General features: G+C 36.7%; 3 protein-coding genes across 3 annotated transcripts in view; 1 reads left to right on the top strand and 2 right to left on the bottom strand.

The window, feature by feature from the left end:
- Positions 1–18,737, bottom strand: part of LOC119076463 (pseudouridine-metabolizing bifunctional protein C1861.05) — a 181,049-nt gene that overhangs the window by 17,838 nt on the left and 144,474 nt on the right. The window contains exons 10-12 of the mRNA XM_037183230.1: positions 11,677–11,802; positions 9,252–9,416; positions 8,975–9,089 (exon numbers count right to left, since the gene is read on the bottom strand). Of these exons, the coding sequence (XP_037039125.1) occupies positions 8,975–9,089; positions 9,252–9,416; positions 11,677–11,802 (406 nt within the window). The remainder of the gene's footprint in view (positions 1–8,974; positions 9,090–9,251; positions 9,417–11,676; positions 11,803–18,737) is intronic.
- On the bottom strand, positions 820–3,018 carry LOC119076468 (4-coumarate--CoA ligase 1-like). Its single transcript, XM_037183236.1, has 3 exons — positions 2,322–3,018; positions 1,487–2,242; positions 820–1,243 (listed from the first exon to the last, which is right to left on the bottom strand). The coding sequence occupies exons 1-3, from the start codon at positions 2,920–2,922 to the stop codon at positions 957–959; spliced, it is 1,644 nt and encodes a 547-aa protein (XP_037039131.1). The 5' UTR covers positions 2,923–3,018; the 3' UTR covers positions 820–956.
- LOC119076482 lies at positions 4,614–6,605 on the top strand. Its single transcript, XM_037183263.1, has 4 exons — positions 4,614–4,779; positions 5,322–5,530; positions 5,591–5,786; positions 5,846–6,605. The coding sequence occupies exons 1-4, from the start codon at positions 4,737–4,739 to the stop codon at positions 6,142–6,144; spliced, it is 747 nt and encodes a 248-aa protein (XP_037039158.1). The 5' UTR covers positions 4,614–4,736; the 3' UTR covers positions 6,145–6,605.

Here is an 18,737-nt window from a genome sequence, read left to right as displayed (position 1 = left end):
TTCTGAAGCTTGCCTACAGTATGTTCAACGTTTTACAGAATATAAAATATTAGACAGGACTTTTGTATTCCATGGCTGAGCACTTGGAATCCGTGGAAGACCACGACCTTCACTACGGAAAAACTTAACACTAGAGGAACAAATGAAACGAAATTGTTCTTGCCTTATACCACCAAAGTAACCACTCAAGTAGAGACATAAAATTAAAAGGTCGAGTTTACGTCTTAATTTTTTGGCGGGGCGAAGCCGAACACACGTAAACACGACCTCTTATTTTTATGCCGTGTTTGGTACACTATTTTACACACGAACTACAAAACCAGATATCTGCAAACCTAAGGTTGTAAAATATTTTTACGTGCTACATGCGTCGAAAATCGTACTTTTCATGTTTTCGACGCGCTCAGCATGTAAAGTCAAAGTACCGCGGGCTGACGCCATCGGATATCACGTGTACAGTATGACGTTTTACTTTACGAGCAATGGAAAGACTTTTCACTAGTTGGGGAATGGCCACATTCCCTCACTAGTAAAGTAATAGTACATTACTATACCAGTGAAGTAATTTGATATCTCGTATCCAGATGAGTAAAAGTATCCGAGGGCTTCACCCCGAGGTACTTTTACTCATCGTGATACGAGATATCAAATTATTTCACGTGTAAAGTATGGCGTTTTACTTTACGAGCGAGGGAAAGGGTCTTCACCAGTGAGGGAAAGGCCACATTACCTCACTAGTAAAGTAAAATCCATTACCGGTATGAAATGTGTAAGATTCGATAAACAGCTGTACACGTCGCAGAAACACCAAATGTGTTCTCATAGTTCGAGCAAAATTATTTATTTTGTACGGAAGCTTTAAATGTTAAAGTAAAAAAACAAGAAACTCACGAACTATTTCAGGTCGTAAGGGAGGCGCCAATTGTCTCTCCTTCTTTCTCTCTGTGATGTCATAATCACAGCTTAGATTTAAACTCCTGTTCGGCAAGCAATTTTCGCAGCTCTCGTCGAAGTATTTTGCCGGAAGGATTTTTTGGGATTTCATCAATGAAAATAACACCGCCATGCAGCCTCTTTGCCGGTGACATTTTGCCATAAACGTATTTGACTATGTCGGCTTCCGTTAATTGTGGATCTCCTTTAACGACGAATGCCAACGGCAATTCTCCAGCATATTCGTCTGGCTTTCCAACCACTCCACAGTCTTTAATTTTTGGATGTGATAGCAGGACAGCTTCAAGTTCTGCGGTAGAAAAGATTTTGGTCGGAAGGTGTTTCGTTGGTCATTAGGTTGTGCACGGCAATAAAAATTGAGAAAATCAAGTTTGACTAACTTTTGAGTGTTTTTCTGACAAGCGAAATATACCGACTTTGGACTTCCAGCACTGCCAACAGAACTTTGGGAGTTAGGGCAGTTCGTTGGGACGATGTGACATTCTCAATTTTTATCGACGTCGTAACCATTAGCAATATATGCGATGCTAACCTGCCGGTGGTACTTGAAAGCCTTTCCACTTGATGAGCTCCTTGATTCTATCAATGATAAAGAATTGCAAATCTTCATCATAATATCCTACGTCACCGGTGTGCAGCCATCCATCTTCATCTATTATTGCGCTCGTGGCTTGTGTATCGCTAATGTAACCCATCATCACCAAAGTACCTTTGAAGCAAAGTTCGCCGATCTGATTTGGACCAAGGGCAGTGCCATTCACATCAACGACTTTGGCATACACATTTTCGTTCGCATCTCCAACGCTTCCCGGCTTCTTAATATCTTTCTGCAGCAAGACGACAGATGTTAGCTCTGTCATTCCATACATTTGTTTGATTCTAAAATCCGTTCTCAGTCTGTCCTTGACGGATTGTTCAAGCTCCTTGGAAATCGGTGCAGCTCCACATATTATCGCTTCCAAGCTACTGAGATCGTATCGGTCGACTAGTGGATGCTTTGCCAGGAAAACCATTAGTGGAGGGACTAAGAACGCGACCGTACACCGATACTTTTCGAAACTTCGTAAAAAAGTTGTCTCCTCGAATTTTGGCAGCATGATCAGCTTTCCGGATCGGTTTGCAATTGTGCAGATCAATACCAGTGATCCGAATACATGGAACATTGGAAGTAGACCGAGGATGACGGTTTCTTTATCGCCAACATTCAAGTCTTTGAACACAAATTCGTTCATATTGGAAGCTGTTGCAATGATGCCAGACTGGGAGAGCTGAACACCTTTCGGAAAACCTAAAAATAAGTTGGAGTCAGGATGATCATCATAATATTAGTGACTGCATCTGTACCAACAACAGTTTGCTTTGTATACCTGTTGTACCACTGCTGCACATGATCAGACAGGCAGTCTTGATCACATCGACGGCCAATGGTTCAAATTTAACATTACGTATAGTTTGACTGTCCGTAAAGTCACTCAAATTGACCACCAAGTTGCACGGCGGACTGTTAGCACGGTCATCAAAACAAATGACTTTTTCCACATAATTTAACGTTTTACCAATTTCTATTATGCCATCGGCAACCGAGCCTCCAGTGAAGATAACTCTTGGTTTCGAAAAGCTGAGAGCGTGTCGCAGTTCACTGGCACTGTAGGCGTGATTGAGCGGCGCCAAAACACAGTTGATGAAAATCGTTCCGAACAAAACGTACACATAGTCAAAACGACTCTCCGACACCACCGATATCACATCTCCTTGCTTGATTCCGGCCGCTAGCAATGCTTTCGCAATCGTGATGCTTTTGCTTAACAATTCGATGCCCGATAACGTTTGTCCCGTCACACCGCATACTATCATTGGTTTGTTGCCAGCGGTCTTCAATGAGTGGATGAGGATATGTCCCAGCGATGGTGCATCATCGTACAAAGTGGTTCTTTTGGGCCGATGAATAATATTCCTCTCGAACTGCATGGTAGAAATACGAATTTTCTGTGTTGATTTTACTGCTCTTATTATGGTTGGATTGACCTGAAGCAAGTGCCGTCATTGACTGATTATTTTCAGATTACTTTCCATTGTACGTAGGCATTATTGATAACAGTGTTGTGGTAGCTTGAGATCCACTCAATACACAAGTATTTACAGTACCATTGTGTTCTCTTATCTTCTCGTTCTTTCTTCATTGCTCGACATTTCTTGAAGCGATATGTTATAAATAGATCGGCGAGTTCGAGAAAATTAGGCACTACATTGTGTGATGTGATGTCTTGAATAAAGTATCGCGATAGCCGTCTCCGTTTGGTCGAAAGCATTCCGAAGAATTGAAGTTTCATCGAGCTCCATTTGCTTACAAGCAGGTAAAAGTCAATGAGGTAAGAAAAGATGATTGGTGGGTTGGTTTTTTCATTGAAAACCAATTCCAAATTCAATTAAAATAAATTGTACAAAGTGACTATTCACCGGTGCCTGCGAATGACGAAAATAAAACAGAATAACCGAATGACATTTCCTCCTTTCATATACGCGACTGCCTGCGGATAGAATCTCTACTAAGCTTTCCCGGCATACATGAATTTTCCTAAATGTTTATACTTTTCCTCGAACTTTTCCATATTTTACCGAAATATGTTTTTGTAAAACCCATTTCGGCACCTAAAAATTCCATGGGCAACCAGACATGTTTAAAAATGACAGCGCCACCATGTCATCTCTCGAGTGTATCTCTATGACAAAAAAAAATAGTCACTACAGTAATCAGTATTGTGACCACTGGCTACGAATAGCAACTATACACCAGCGTCAAATTCTAATCGCCTCTTTAGTGAGATATTAATTCTCTTCGTAAACTCATAGTAATTGAGTGTAATTACTGATCATCCAATACAACGTTAAAGACACGCCAAATTGTTGAAAAATTTGTAGTTTCACTTTGGAAAGTGTTCAGGATTATTCAGACAAGAAAATGGTTCCATCAGTAGGATCAATAACCCGTTTTTCGAGATTTTTGTAAATCTTTTGCGCTTGCAGGATCTTCGTAAAATTCTGATCGTTATTTCCTGATGGTAATTGAAAGGTTTTTAGGAAAAAAATCAGTCGATAACTAATGATAAACTCTGCTCTCTGATTTAAGAAAATTTGAAGAGTCCTCGTCTCATTTTTGTGGTACACGCTGTTCCCATGGAATCTGGAGATTTAGATTTTTAATAATTTATTTCAATCTCTCTGGTTATGAGGCAATGAAGGGAAGTCTACAAAATCAGTTATCGAGGGAAAATGGATACGAGGACGACTAAATACTTTTTCCGTCAGAATTCCATAGATACGTACGCTGCCTGACAAAGCGAAACAGCACGAAATAATTCATCCCACTGGAGAAACACTGAGTTCAAATTCGGTGAAGACAAAATTTTGTTAAATAAATAAAATCAAAAATCAACGCGGCTTTTTATGAAAATATCGTGAACGGGGTGATTCAACGGATTCAACACTCCGTTACCGATAGACTCTTCTCACTTTCCATTTCGCATTCACAGCGCACATTTGAATTTCTCCCTCTTAAAATGTTGGATTTACAATGGCCGATCAAGTTTTCATTGTTCGTAGATTGGTGCGACTGAATAGTCAGTCACTGTATGCGCTGTATGCACTGTATCCACACACACACACACACCCACGAAACGCTGAATCCACTTTGACACATTGCAAATACCAAAACATAAACGAATCGACAATTAGTTTTAAAAGTTTTTTTTTCTTAATTTTAATGGAAATTGGGGCGATTTAACATGTCCACAACAATTGAAAAGAATGAGTATCCGAAGGCGTCAAGTAAGTAAATTAAAAAAAACGCACCCAGTCCAGTTAGAACGGGAATTATATCGAATTAGATGTGCGGTGGTTCCATGGGCACACCTAGATTTCATTTGTTTGAATATGAGTTTACTCCGAATCCGAAAAAAATGATTTCAATTGCGGAACATTGCTAATTAGCGCATCGTTCAGCGTTGATTACAAGTGTTTCACATTGAAATACGACAAAACGGCGAATTGATGTGATCCAATTCGCTGTGTTGTGAACATTCATGAACCCCACCCAAAACACCACTAACGACGATACGTCCAACAAGTTGGGTCAGTGGCTTAGAACCGAAAATATTTCGAAAATTTTGTTGATATCGAGTCAATTTCGTTGTGAAGGTTTTAAATTCGTCGTCGCCTAGAGTTTGAACCGATTTGCTATTATAGTAGATTTGTATATTCAACGGCAGCGCCATCTACAATGTTCATGCTTCCCACTTCCAATTTCCATTTTAATGTTGAATGGTCGATCTGTTCATTTAATTGAAAAATTCTTGGTTTTCTCCCTCAAGACGCCCTGGTAATCGGAGCCATTCTAACCTACATCGCCGCCTTCTTTTTATTGATGTCATTTTGTGCGCCTTATTGGATCGAATCGTACCCGGAATCATTCAGCAGTTTCAAAAACATGGGCTTATGGGAGTACTGTTTCAAGGACTTCGACTACCCGTTCTACCAATTTCCGAAGCAGTTCAACGGTTGCCACAACATTTTCAGTTTTGTGAGTGAAACGGCGAGGTTATATGACGAAGAAGTTTGCAATTTTTTCGTTTCGTTTTAGGAGTACTATGTCATTCGCGAGTATTTAGTGCCGGGATGGCTACTGTCCGTTCAGGCATTCATTACCATTGCATTCATTTTAACATTTTTCTCACTGATCGTCATGGCATTGGAATTGATCCGGTGGCCGTTGAAAAACGTTTTACGTTACGAATATCTGATGACTCGTGTCTCATTCTACTGCACAGCCATATCAAGTGAGTATAATCCTAGTTAAAGTTGAATTCAAAGATTAAAAATCCAATTCCCCGACAAGGCGGATCGATTTTCTTGGCCGTTTGCATATTTGGCGGAAACGCCTATCGTCGTGATTGGCTAATGTACCCGAAGTTCAACGTCCTGTCGTGGGCCTATTCGTTGGCTGTGGTTTCGTTTATGATTCTGGCCGTAGCTTCACTCATCTTATACAAAGAAGCGCAGGTATCGTACGAAATGCGACGACAAGCAAAGACACTGGTCATGCAAATGGAAATGCAATCACCGACGCCCAGCTTCCAGCCATCGTCACATTCACGTTCACATTCGCGTAGTCTTGGTGGCGGTGGATACATTTAAATTCCGGAATTATTGACGGAAAGAAATTGCGTCCGATTTTAGTTTGTAGTCTTTTATCGCCACGAATGCACCGGGCGAATTATTATATCGAATTTTGCCTTAGGATTACAGAACGTTTTAGTGTAGACAACCATGTTCGACATGGGAAAATTTGAAATTTTTCTGTTCATTGAAACTATTTTGATGATTTCGTTAGATTTTAAGACAAATTCACATTCCGTTGACATTTTTTTTTAGATTGTTAAGCCTTAAAATACATTCGGAGCTACAAGAAATATTCCGACAATCGAATATCTATAATCTCATTGAGAACCAGGAACTTACAGGCACACTAAATTGTGTTTCAAACAGTCCGTCCATTTTTATAAATTAACGAAATTTTAAGCAAATTCTGTGTACAAATTGACACACAGACCATTATTAGAGTAAGATTTTCATTCAATAAAATCTGATTTTTGTAGGAAACAAATTGTTTTTAGAGTCTGAGTTGCAAGAAAGGACATGGGGCGGTCTTGAGATAATTTTTGTTTTCGGAAGTACACAATAAATCTAGCGGATTAAGCAGACATCGTCACCTCTTGATTTACTTGAATTACTTTTCCAATCTACAGTAGAGTGTCTACTTTAATCGACACTAATACGCTTAATCAAACCTTATGGTCATGTTACATAGTTCTCGAGGATTTTTTCTATTCAAAATTATGAGGTTGAGGCCGTAAATCGTCAAAATTTGTACAAATTCCAAAAATTCCTCAAAACCTTCTAGATATGCAATACAGTCAGAGGTAGTGAAATTTCATCATAAATTTGCTTCAGCTGTTTTTCACCGAAGTTTCGACACTCATGTTCATTCGAGGACTTACTGAAGAAACGATGAGTTCCTGATGAAACTACGAATAGTCGATGTTTCTTCATTAATCCACTGTTTCTTCAGTTAGTCGTCGGGATTTCTAGCAGTTATTCGTTTTACAAAATGGTTCAGAAGAAACGGCGAATACCTGAAGTCACGTTGCTTGTAATTTCACAGCTGCCACTGACTGTAAATTTGAACATACAAAAAACCTCAAGCTGAAAAGTATAAATTGCCTCCAAAAAGGTAAGAAACCAATTCGTTATAGATAAGTGAGGTCATTCCCTACAGATTCCCTAAGCTACCGAACGAAACGGTAAAATCTCCAAAATTCATAAAATTTTCAATTTTATGTAGAAACAGCGCACTGTTCGATCTGAGAACCGGATTTACCAGCCATAAGTGTCGAATTATTAAAGAGTTTGCGAAGGCTGCACAATACACAAAGTGAAAATACACCACACAGTAGGCATGGGCGATAATGAAAATGATTATCGATAATTATCAATTATCGATAATCGATAATTATCGACTTTTTTTATCGAAAATTATCAAAAAATATCGATAATCGATAATTATTGATATTTTGATAATTATCAAGATATCGATAATTCGATATTTCGGTCCGAAAATCCGATATTTATCGATATATTCCGATATATCGGTATATTATCATGAATTTTCAGATAAATATCAAAATATCGATATTTTGATAATTATCGAATTTCGATATTTTGATAATTATCGATAATTATTAAATTATCGATAACGATATGATTAATCGATTATCGATAATTTCTTTCGATTGATATTATCGATAATTTTGAACGCCTCCCATCCCTACCACACAGTCGATCATTTCTAACAATTCTGAAGCTAAGAAACAAACCTGAAATACCTGAAATCGAATTTCATATGAAACTGACTTTCCGGTCTAAAGCGTAAATTAACCTGAACTCTGATTCCACCTGAAAAGAAAAGGAATAACCTGATCTGACATAGTTTTCAGGCTAACTGACATTTTCATGGCAAAAAGTTGTTTCCTGCTTTTCATGTGTTCTCTTATATAGTGAAATGTATGGTAAAATGAATGAAGTAAAAGATTTTTGATCGACTCATAAGCAACTCTTTCAACAGTCGTAGTAATAGATTTAGTGATTGCATTACGTTTGTAGTTTCTCAAATGAATGAAATATTTAATGCAACTTCATTACGAATGACAACACGTCATGTTTGCAAATATCAAGACTTTTTAGTTACATACAGCTATTCATCTGTTATCGATAACGATGAAAAAAGAATAATGACAAGCTCTGGGCTATATGGTCTGTATTGCAAAATGCGTGTTAAAAAAATTGAAGTACAAGATTTGAAATCAACTGATTAAAAATACTTTGATCGATGGAAGGACATCATTACCCCACACTCGATGAAGTAATAGACCCGATAATAATACTGATCACATGCTTGCTGTCTGTAACAGGTTAAAAATTTCATGAATGAACCTTTCGACACAGACCAGTCATTCAATTCGACATTTACTCATATTTTTCACGAAGCTTTGTCCAATCTAGAACCGGTGTGAGTGGCCCTGAAATTATGTCAAATATTTGCAATTTTTCCGAATCTGCAAATGTTATTTCCCGTTAAAAATTTGCGTCACTCTTCTTTGTCTTTGTTCGGAATTCTTACATCCTTTAGAGTCGAGCTTGGATCAAACTTCTAATTCGTCGAGAGAAATTGAAATATGATTCTAAATTGAAGTCTAAGAAGTCATTCATAGAGTATGTCACGCGTGCGAAAGGACGCAACATATGTTTAAAAATGTGTTAATATTTAAGAGAATGATGAATGACATAAGCAGTTCTATTGAATAAAAATTTGTTTAAACAATGGGAGTGTTCAGAATAGAAAAAGGATTTCACATTCACTAGACTTTGACTTCTACCCGATAAATAAGAAAAGTAATTTGCAACATACCTGGAACGTTGTATTTACTGCATAGCTCTAATATGGTCCCAATGCAGTCTAAATTTATATTTGCGTCGAAGACAACAACAGGTGCCCGTTGAATGATTTTCTCATTTTTGATTATCTATAAAATATTGTGGAAAATAAACAAAAATTAACTTGGAACGAAGAGCTATATATAGATACACTTTCTCAATTCGTGCACTTGAGAATTAATATTTATGTCAGGGAAATAAATAAATACGTCAAATCGACCGTTGGACTATAGTTTTCTGAGTAAACTCACCAGTTCGGGCGTAATGTAATTGTTGATCTCCGTATTGCCAACGATCAATTTGCAATCTCCACTACGATCAAGAATCAATATAAAACTTGCCGTACTTTTCGCCTCGCTTGTAACAACGTAACGACGACAATCAGGTGGTAGTAACGTCTTCAAATAGTCGCCATTCTAAGGATAATAAATCGATAGATGTTCAAATTTTTAATGCGATCGGGGAATTTAAGAGGAATTGGTTAGGTGAGTCGACTGTTCAAGCCCGGATTCAGGTTATCGTGATATTTTGTTGATTCATTTATGTCGGTACTGTTCAAACTCTGAATGATTAAGGTTTAGTTTATGTAATGCTAGAAGGCGGTAGGGATTTAACAACCTAAGATTCAACGTTTTAAAGTACAGTCGGCGACTTTGAAAAAAGTTACGCATTTTGTTTCAGCTGATCCACTTTGCTTACACTTGGTTATGGGAGCAAAATAGTAACACGCGTGGTAGTAGTAAAACTGTCATGAAAACACTTTAGTTTGTATGAATAGATCAGTTGAAAAACAGATGTGACGAAATGCGTCATTTCAAAGTCGTCGGCTGTAATTGTTTCGCATCAAAAAAAACTAGGCCCCATCTTTTGGATGGGTCAGATCCCTTGACTGACTGACTACTTTCTCAAGAAGATTTTTGTAATCCGAGCAAAAAAAAATCACAATAAAAGTATATAAAAGTATACCAGGGTATGCGTACCCTACTTTCGATACAAAACACGTATATGAGAAATTCCAGCACTTGATCATATACTGGCTCATACGTATTTTCAGTACTTAAGAGGCATCGATGATTTGCTGAAAAGTATACATTTGGGTGATTTTTAAATACTGTCTTTTGGTGATATATTCCACCAAAATTATTATTTTTCAAGTATGTACGACCGCAATAACGACCACGAATGTGTTAGCTTTCAACATAAAATAGATTTGGTTGTAGCAGTTTGACCAACCCTGAGAAAACTGAGCAGTTTATGAAAATTTCGGTACACTGGTCACTTTTTTCAGAACTGGTGAAGTGACTACAACCAAATCTACTTTCTGTTGAAAGCTAATACATTCGTGGTCGTGTGTTTTGAAAAAAGGATTCTGATGAAAAGATACCATCAAAAAGGCAGCACGAGATACAGACCCTGGAAAGAGGCGAATTTCTTGCTTACATATTGAATAAAAATGAAACTCGTGTGATTACGGCCCTCGCTTCGCTCTGGCCGCAAAGTTCACACTCGTCCAAACTTTAATTTTTTTCTTATCATCGATATAAAGATATTACACACACAAAATTTTGGAATGAATCCTAGAATATTACTACAGTATATTCCATTAACGAGCTTAACCCAAAAATGTCTTTCTTAGTGGGATAATTGTCTTTTGTGGACCATTAAGAATTACTCAACTAATAACACGATAATATCACGGAACGATACAAAAATTCTTTTAGGAATATCTCTGAGATCCCCCGACCGTCATAGCCCAACTTTGAACTTATCCTCGGGAATGGAATTCCCCGTTGAATAAAAAAAGTTTTTGAAATCCGTTGAGGATTACGTCAAGCTATCGTGTTATCTCGGAACGAGACAAAAATTCTTTTGGGAATATCTCTAAGATCACCAGCCCGTTACGACCCATCTTCGAACGTAGCCTTCGTAATTTTATTCCCTGTCGATTAAAAAAAAGTTTTTGGAAATCCGTTGAGGATTACGTCAAGTTATCGTGTTATTAAGGAACGAGACAAAAATTCTTTTGGGAATATCTCTAAGATCACCAGCCCGTTACGACCCATCTTCAAACTTAGCCTCAGCAATTTAATTCCCCGTCGATTAAAAAAAAGTTTTTGGAAATTCGTCGAAAACTACTCGAGTTATCGTGGAATCGAGCGACCAGACAAAAATTCTCCTGAGAATATCTCTAAGATCACCCGTCCGTTATAACCCATCATCGAACTTAACCTGAGGAATTTAATTCCCCGTCAAATAAAAAAAGGTTTTTGGAAATCCGTCGAAAACTACTCGAGTTATCGTGGAATCAAGGGACGAGACAAAAATTCTTTTGGGAATATCTCTAAGAACACCCGACCGTAATAGCCCATCTTCGAACTTAACCTCATTAATTTAATTCCCCGTCGATTAAAAAAAAAGTTTTTGAAAATCCGTTGAAAATTACTCAAGTTATCGTGTTATCAACGAATCATCAAAGTGTGACAAACATTTTCTGTATTTAAGGTTTTTGGTCATACATTCATGCATTTTCAATCATAGTAGTGATCATTGTGTGACAAACATTTTAGGGTGTTTATCATCCGTAAGACCCATGACTTTCAGTCAAGGGAATAAGTTTAGGTGCCTTCCATAACCCTATAACTCTCTATTCATGGAAAATGTCTGAGAGAAACATACCTGATCATTGCCAACAACTGATATAAAATGAACGCATCCGTACAGTTTTGAAATTGCTTCTGCGATATTGCGTCCAACACCACCGCCGAATGTTTGTAATTTGGAATGGTATGTCGCTCCATTGAACTGAAATTCAAAAATCCTTCGGTTAATTTATAATTAAAACAAATTGAACTGAACCTGATATCAGGTTCAGGTTGAACCGAAATTAATATGAACACGAACATTTAAATTCAATTCTGGCTGCGGGTCAGATTAGGCTAGCCTGAAACTTTCGTTGCAACCTGAACCTAAAGTAAGAAATCCTGATCCAGAACAGGTCAGCTTAAGGTTGATCCTGAAATCATATATTTATTCAGGTTAAGGTAAGGATCAGGTTCATGGAAAGATTAGGTTCAAGTCAGCTTGGAATAATCAGGTCTACCTGAACCTGATCGCCGTATTGGACAATAATATTAGGATTTCGTCGTTTTAAGGTTTGTGAGCTTTGTGAGCTATAAAAAGTCAAGAGCTACAACGGCTGCAATTTCTTTAGTTGGACATTTCTTTGGTAATTTTAAAGAGCTTCAAATCGAACGAGACTTTTTTTTGTGATCTGTTTATTAAGTCAAGAGGAAAATCATGTATGAAGCGGAACTTCGTCATGTCATTGTATAGCACTACATAGCACATCCTCATAACGGGCTGTTCTGTTTTTGTAACGGAATTCCGAAAAAATAATTTCAAATAAGCCAAAAACAAAAAGCCTAAAATCATCAACATCAATCATTTTACATTTAATCCCAATTTAGCGTTAGTCAGCGTTTTTCTCGTTCATGAAAACATTCACATCATTTTGTTGACAAATTTTTCGAATAAAACTCCATGTGTATCAAATAGATGCAGACTCATTTACTTATATATATATCACATGGATATCATGGCAATAATATCTTTGGCACCCACTCAAAATAATACAGAAATGATAAAGTGTTTTGTTGTACATTTTTTGTCCGATGGTTTTTTTGCCACCAGAGTCACACATGCATATAAGATCTGCAAAGGACACGATGTTTGCTGAAAGTTGAAACATACGAGGCTATGTAATGGCTGTTAGTGTGTGCCAGCGTAGAAGTTGACAAATTAATTATTTGCACAGCGCATAGCGGGAGATCGTGGGAAATTAGCATACTGTTCGTAGAGTGCAGTAGAGTTAGGGCTATTTTTAATTGAATCACATTGTAGAGTGGTGTTAACATATAGCCATTCTGAGTGCAAGTAATGGTGTTGTTTTTGCACTAGATGTGAATTTGATAACACATCTGGCGGGTGAAAATAGTTATTTATCTACCGAGTTTCATGGAAGAGGTACACTGAGCGATATTTCCTACGTGCTATGCGTATATCATTCGTGTCCCCTGTTAAAAAGTGTGGTAAGGTAGTTATATAGCCGGCTCGAATATAATACGTGCGAGAAGTATTTTTCTTCCACAAAGATTTAAAAATATGAATTTTATTGAATTCATCTACGGTAGACACCATATTAGCTGCTTATAGTAGTTATTATGTATTTTAGCAGCTATTGGTAACAAATATCTCAAATTAAAAATTGACTTCTTTGGGAATTGAACCGGTGACCTCTGGATCATGACCCAACGATCTTTCTAATGTTGCAGTACAGTAGTGTTGGTTGAACGTTATAAAGTATCGCACATAAATAATTATATGTCGTTTTTTAACATAATTGAATTTAAGTCGACTTCATAGTTAGATTATCAAAATGCTTATAATCAATTTCAGATAATTCCAACTTAAACAACTTTCTGATATGATTACGAAATAAAACTACTTCACAAAAAATTAAATTATTTTGTCGAGATTTCTCTAATTTATTAAAAAAAGAATTTTGTAGTAGATCTTCTTCGTGTTAAGAAATATAAATAAATCTGATCCAAATTCAATGTTTAAGACCAACATCCACTATATACATTAAACATACGTTATGTGCGTTAAATTTCCGTCCCACCCGTAAGTTATTCACATTCCACGTACATCACTACAATACGTAGCACATGAATGTTCAAATCTGACAATCGAAATACGTAACTACGTTGTCAACGTGTCCCACGTATAGAAAACATTGTCCATGTATCATATTGACATGATGTATATCATACCGTTTCGATGAATTTTACACATACGCGGAGTATTGTCTGAAGTTTCTTTTTCTGGGTGTATGTTCTCGCAAAATATGTCGATTACGAAGCCTGGTTTTTACAAAACATCTTGTGCTAGTAAATACCCTACCGTGGTAGATTCAACGTTTTTTTTGCAAATCCCTCTTGTGATTCCGAAAAATTTACACGCGTCATGTTACGAACGTCACAAAAACACAAACACAAAAAGACAATTAAATTAAAATTAGAGAGACAGAGAAAGAGAGGTTTAAATCCGCCTTCGTATGCATGAAGAATCCATTCACGAACATCGTAAATATTTATACCCTAAGGCTGGATTACCACTCAGTTTTACCTCCGTTTAGATAAACCATTGTTTTAATAGAAAAGGTAGCGAAAACGGACTGCTTTTCGTAAGTGGAAGTCAAGACTAAAACCAATTGTTTAGCATAACTTTCGACGTGTGCTTTCGTGTATTTTCGTAACATGGCGTGTGAAACAACATTTCATTACAGCACACGTGCTATTTTGACAATTAACCACTAATATGGAAAATCACCTACGATTTTCACGAAAGATGGCGCATTCGATAGCTTGATCCTTAATCTTTAAACGAAAAATATAAAAAACATTTTCACCAAATATGAAAATTTGGAGAATTTTCAATTTTCCCGAAGGTCTGCATGGCCTAGGAACAACTTCGTTCCCCGTTTATGCAGACCTTTGCAAAAATTAGGATTTCTCAAAATTTTCATTTTTGGTGAAAACATTTTTTATATTTTTCGTTTAAAGATTAAGGATCAAGCTGTACAATGCGCCATCTTTCTTGAAAATCCGGTACCATTTCGATTTTTGGCGCCCTACTCTCAAAGTTTGTCAATTTACACTGAAAACACTCAATGATCGAATACTTTTGAACGGTAGTGTATGTTAGACACCATCTTCCTGCTTGTTCTAAGCATGATACGAAACCAATCGGACATCCCATGCTACATCGAAAAATTGAAAAGGATTTAACTTAGCGAAATTTACACCCACATAACGCTAATACGTTTTCTTCATTCTGCAGCAAAGTGTTGTGTTAACTTACGGTATTACTATCATGTGGTAGTTTACCGATCTCCTTTTATGTGAGACGTGCCATTCCGATTCCGCAAATCGACCACACACTCACAGTAGGGAAAAATACTCATCGATTTTATTCCATTTTCCTCACCGTGGAACGTTCTTTTTACTTGAAACCCATTCTTTTGCGCTCAATTTAATTGAGTTCTCCCAAACATATGTCGTCCTTTTTTTTATTGGTTTGAAGAACGTCAATACAACTAAGTGGTATATTATGGATGAAAGTATCACGAAGAATAAAGTAGGAAATAGCAGTGGATGGGGGTCACTTGGATATATAGATGGGACACCCGTATAGGAGTGTACACTGAGGAAAGGATTTGACTGAATTTTAAAAATTTTAAAAATTTTATATTCAGGAACTAGGCTGCTTCGAATCGGATATTCAGTAAAGTATATGCAATTCCAGGGAAACCACATCTTACTATCTTATGTAAGTGAAGTCATCAGTCACTGACGTGTCATCTTAATCCTAGATTTGCTATAACCATTTATATAGAAACCTTTCAGCGTTGATTGAATTTGTATCGAACTTTCGTGCCACCACACATCTGATTCGGTTATATATGACAATATCTCCCCACTAAACTTATATACCTTCAGTCTTCAGTCTTAAGGTTGGTTAATAATAATACATTCTTTAGGGCTGCAGACCAATTAAGGCCACGAAATGTGCGTATGATCTGAACTGTTAGTATTTCCAGGGATTTTTTTAGTGGAAAGCATTATTCAGGCGTACTCGGAGAAGGTAAGGTAAAGTAAGCATGTATAGGTAAGCTATCTAAGATCTTCCGGATATTTACGGCGATACAAAGACGTAATATCAGTTATTAGGCTGACTCAACAGTGACCAATCATGGCGAAATGATGAATACGTTTGCTATCTCTGCTAAACTGAGTTTCCAATGTAAGAGTTGGAGAACCAACAACAGGAAGATTAGAACCGATTGCCAGAGTTGTTAACAAAAAACGAGCTAATTGAAGGTAAAGGGAAGTGTGGATCTTTCCACTCCTAGTAGTTTTTCGCTCAGATTACCACTGGTATAGTAAAATATTTCGGAAATAGGTGTCAGAGTCAAAGAGTATTACCCTTGGTGGATTGTTACAGGCCGATTGATAAACTCGAAATTGGATATCTATCTGTATGGAAATACTGTGAACAGATCTTCGTAAGAGTCCAGATTTTTGTCTGTGTCCAAGAGAAAAAAACAGAAATTGCATGTACTTAGCTGCTACATAAAAATGATAAAACCGAACGCTCCATTGCGAAATCGATGAAGGAAGATGGGAATTTAATAGAGCTTACATTTTGAGTATGTGGAGGATATTTCTTTTTCGAATTTCATAAATGAAATGAATTCCTATAACATACACGCTTTACAAGAATGCGGGCATAGGTTATATGCGAGTGGGTATCGGCATTATACCATTTATATATGATTCATATATAAAGATTGAGCAACAAGGATGGACAATTTAATGAGGTTTTACAGTTTGGGAGGAAGAAATTGAACATAAATTCTTTTAAAATGTTGAACAAAGCGAAGCAGTAATGCAACTATTTTATTGAAGAAAAGAATCTGAACATTTTCGTCGACATTTCCTAAAAGATTTGAGAAATGAATTAAATATTTCGAATTTGAATTGAATTTATTATGGAGAAACTGGATGTGTTTTCACTTGGAAACTGAGTTTTCTTCGCTATTTTATTATCTTCAAAGAAATGGAAAAACCATGAAACTTTGTTAGATTTGGTAAGAAGTTGAGAAAAGAGACAATGTTTTTATGGTTTTGTGCTGGTCGGTTTTTTCCAAGCCTTTAAAACATGGACTAATGTTTTCCAAAAAATTGTCTCTGCTTTAAATTGTGACTTTTCTGTGTTAGTGAAAACTGGAATTGCTGAAACCCTTACTATTGATACATGTTACGTGCAATAACGAGATGTTCGTTTCTGTACACCCACAAATTTATAGTGGCAACCTAGAGTTTAGTTCACGCACGCATACTGTCTATCCGATCTATCGATAAGAGAAGAGTAAACGAAATGACTGTTTCGAACTGGGAGACGAATAAAATGCATTTTTTAATTATTTGAAAATTATTTTTTTGAAATGCCACATCTCATCAGGCTATACACACAATGGCAAGAGGACGAGAAACTTTGAATGGTTGTCATGCTTTTATGGATGTAAACATATGGCAGGCATCAGTAGATTTGAAAATAAGCGGACCACAAAAGTTTTCTACTTTTAAATACTGGGAACACATGCTGGTTAAGTGGTGAAGTGAATACAGAAGTATTACTGTTGAAAGAAGACTATCGAAACAACCAGGTCAATGAAGCTTTTTTTCGTTCTTAGTTTCTGTGAGAGGAACACACATATTGTTGGGAAGTTGATTTATCATAATTTACCCAAACTTTAGCAAACTTAGTAAACCACTTTGCCAAGCTCTGTCGGAACCGATTTTTCGCAATTATCCAGACCAGCTTTGGCACCGAAGAAATGTGACCAGGTAACTTCTTACAATTACAATCTACAAGTCTCGAAATGTCCGAGCAAAACAGAGAGATGCTAATATGGCGACTGGATCGTTTCGACGGATAGAGGGAATATGTCGAATGACAGTTTTTGAGAGACAATTCAATACATTTTCTCTCAACCAATTTCAAAATCATTCGCCATATTCCCTCTATCCGTGGAGTGAAAATGAACTAGTTAATACTTTTGTCGAAATGAAAAGTCTGACGCCTCAAAAGAACAATAGAATTTAAGGCGACATAGAATTTCGTAAGCTAAAATCTAAAAAACACCTTACATGTTCATTGTTGTACATCCGGGAAGATAGTGCGGAATTTTAGGAGCTGACCTTCACCCACCTACACTAATCGTAAACGTCTGAAAGATGAATCATTGGCAAAATAAAATCGATAATCATCCTCCCGCATTGCGTTTATTCTTTCCGTTTTTCCGCATAACCTAATCGATAAGTGTTCTTCTCACCGCAGTTCTCGCGTACGTATATGAAAGATAAAATGAAATTAATGATCTTCAGCTCAATCATCTACACGAACAAATCCATAAAATTAAATGAGAAAAATGTTCGCATACGTTAAATACGCGTTTTTCATGCACACAATGAGGAGAACTATGGAAAATCCATCAAACCAGTCAACTAATAAAAATAAATTACATTTTTTCCGCGAGACGTTCTATATTACGTGCATACGCTTTCATTTAAAAATGTTTTCACTCTTTCGATAGCGATTAATGATGTGATGAAAATGGTTGAATTGTTCCACTCGATAAATAAAATTAAATGAATGGTTTGCCGTGATTTACGGTTATCGATTTATGAGAGAAGACTTACATTGTCGAAGTAAAATCCATAAATCCAACCAGAAATTCGATCCGAAATTGGATTGCAATTTGATATTTTCGAATTTGTTGTGCGAAGGATCTACGGTTTCGTGTTATTAAGGTGAATTAAGGCTTTACTTTTTACAAGTGTAATGGTATTGGTAAGTAATTATGTCCCGATCCATTTTTAGAGAAATTCAAATTCACGTTTTCGATTCAAACATTTTGATTTAACGGTTGAGCGAACGAAAAATAATTCATCAACACAGAAAACATGTGAACAAATCAAACAAAAAATTTTAAAAATCCCTAAAAGCGTCTTTTTTGACTTAATGAATGTTTTCTTCGGACGTAGAGTAGAGTAACCGATTCGATTTCTAAAATAACCTTGAAGAGTGTTTTCTGAAGTGATAAAGGCACA

The sequence above is a fragment of the Bradysia coprophila genome, unplaced genomic scaffold (genome assembly GCF_014529535.1).
Source record: "Bradysia coprophila strain Holo2 unplaced genomic scaffold, BU_Bcop_v1 contig_232, whole genome shotgun sequence".
Taxonomy (NCBI): domain Eukaryota; kingdom Metazoa; phylum Arthropoda; class Insecta; order Diptera; family Sciaridae; genus Bradysia; species Bradysia coprophila.
Note: the sequence above shows the minus strand (reverse complement) of the source record. Positions and strands in the feature narration are given on the sequence as shown.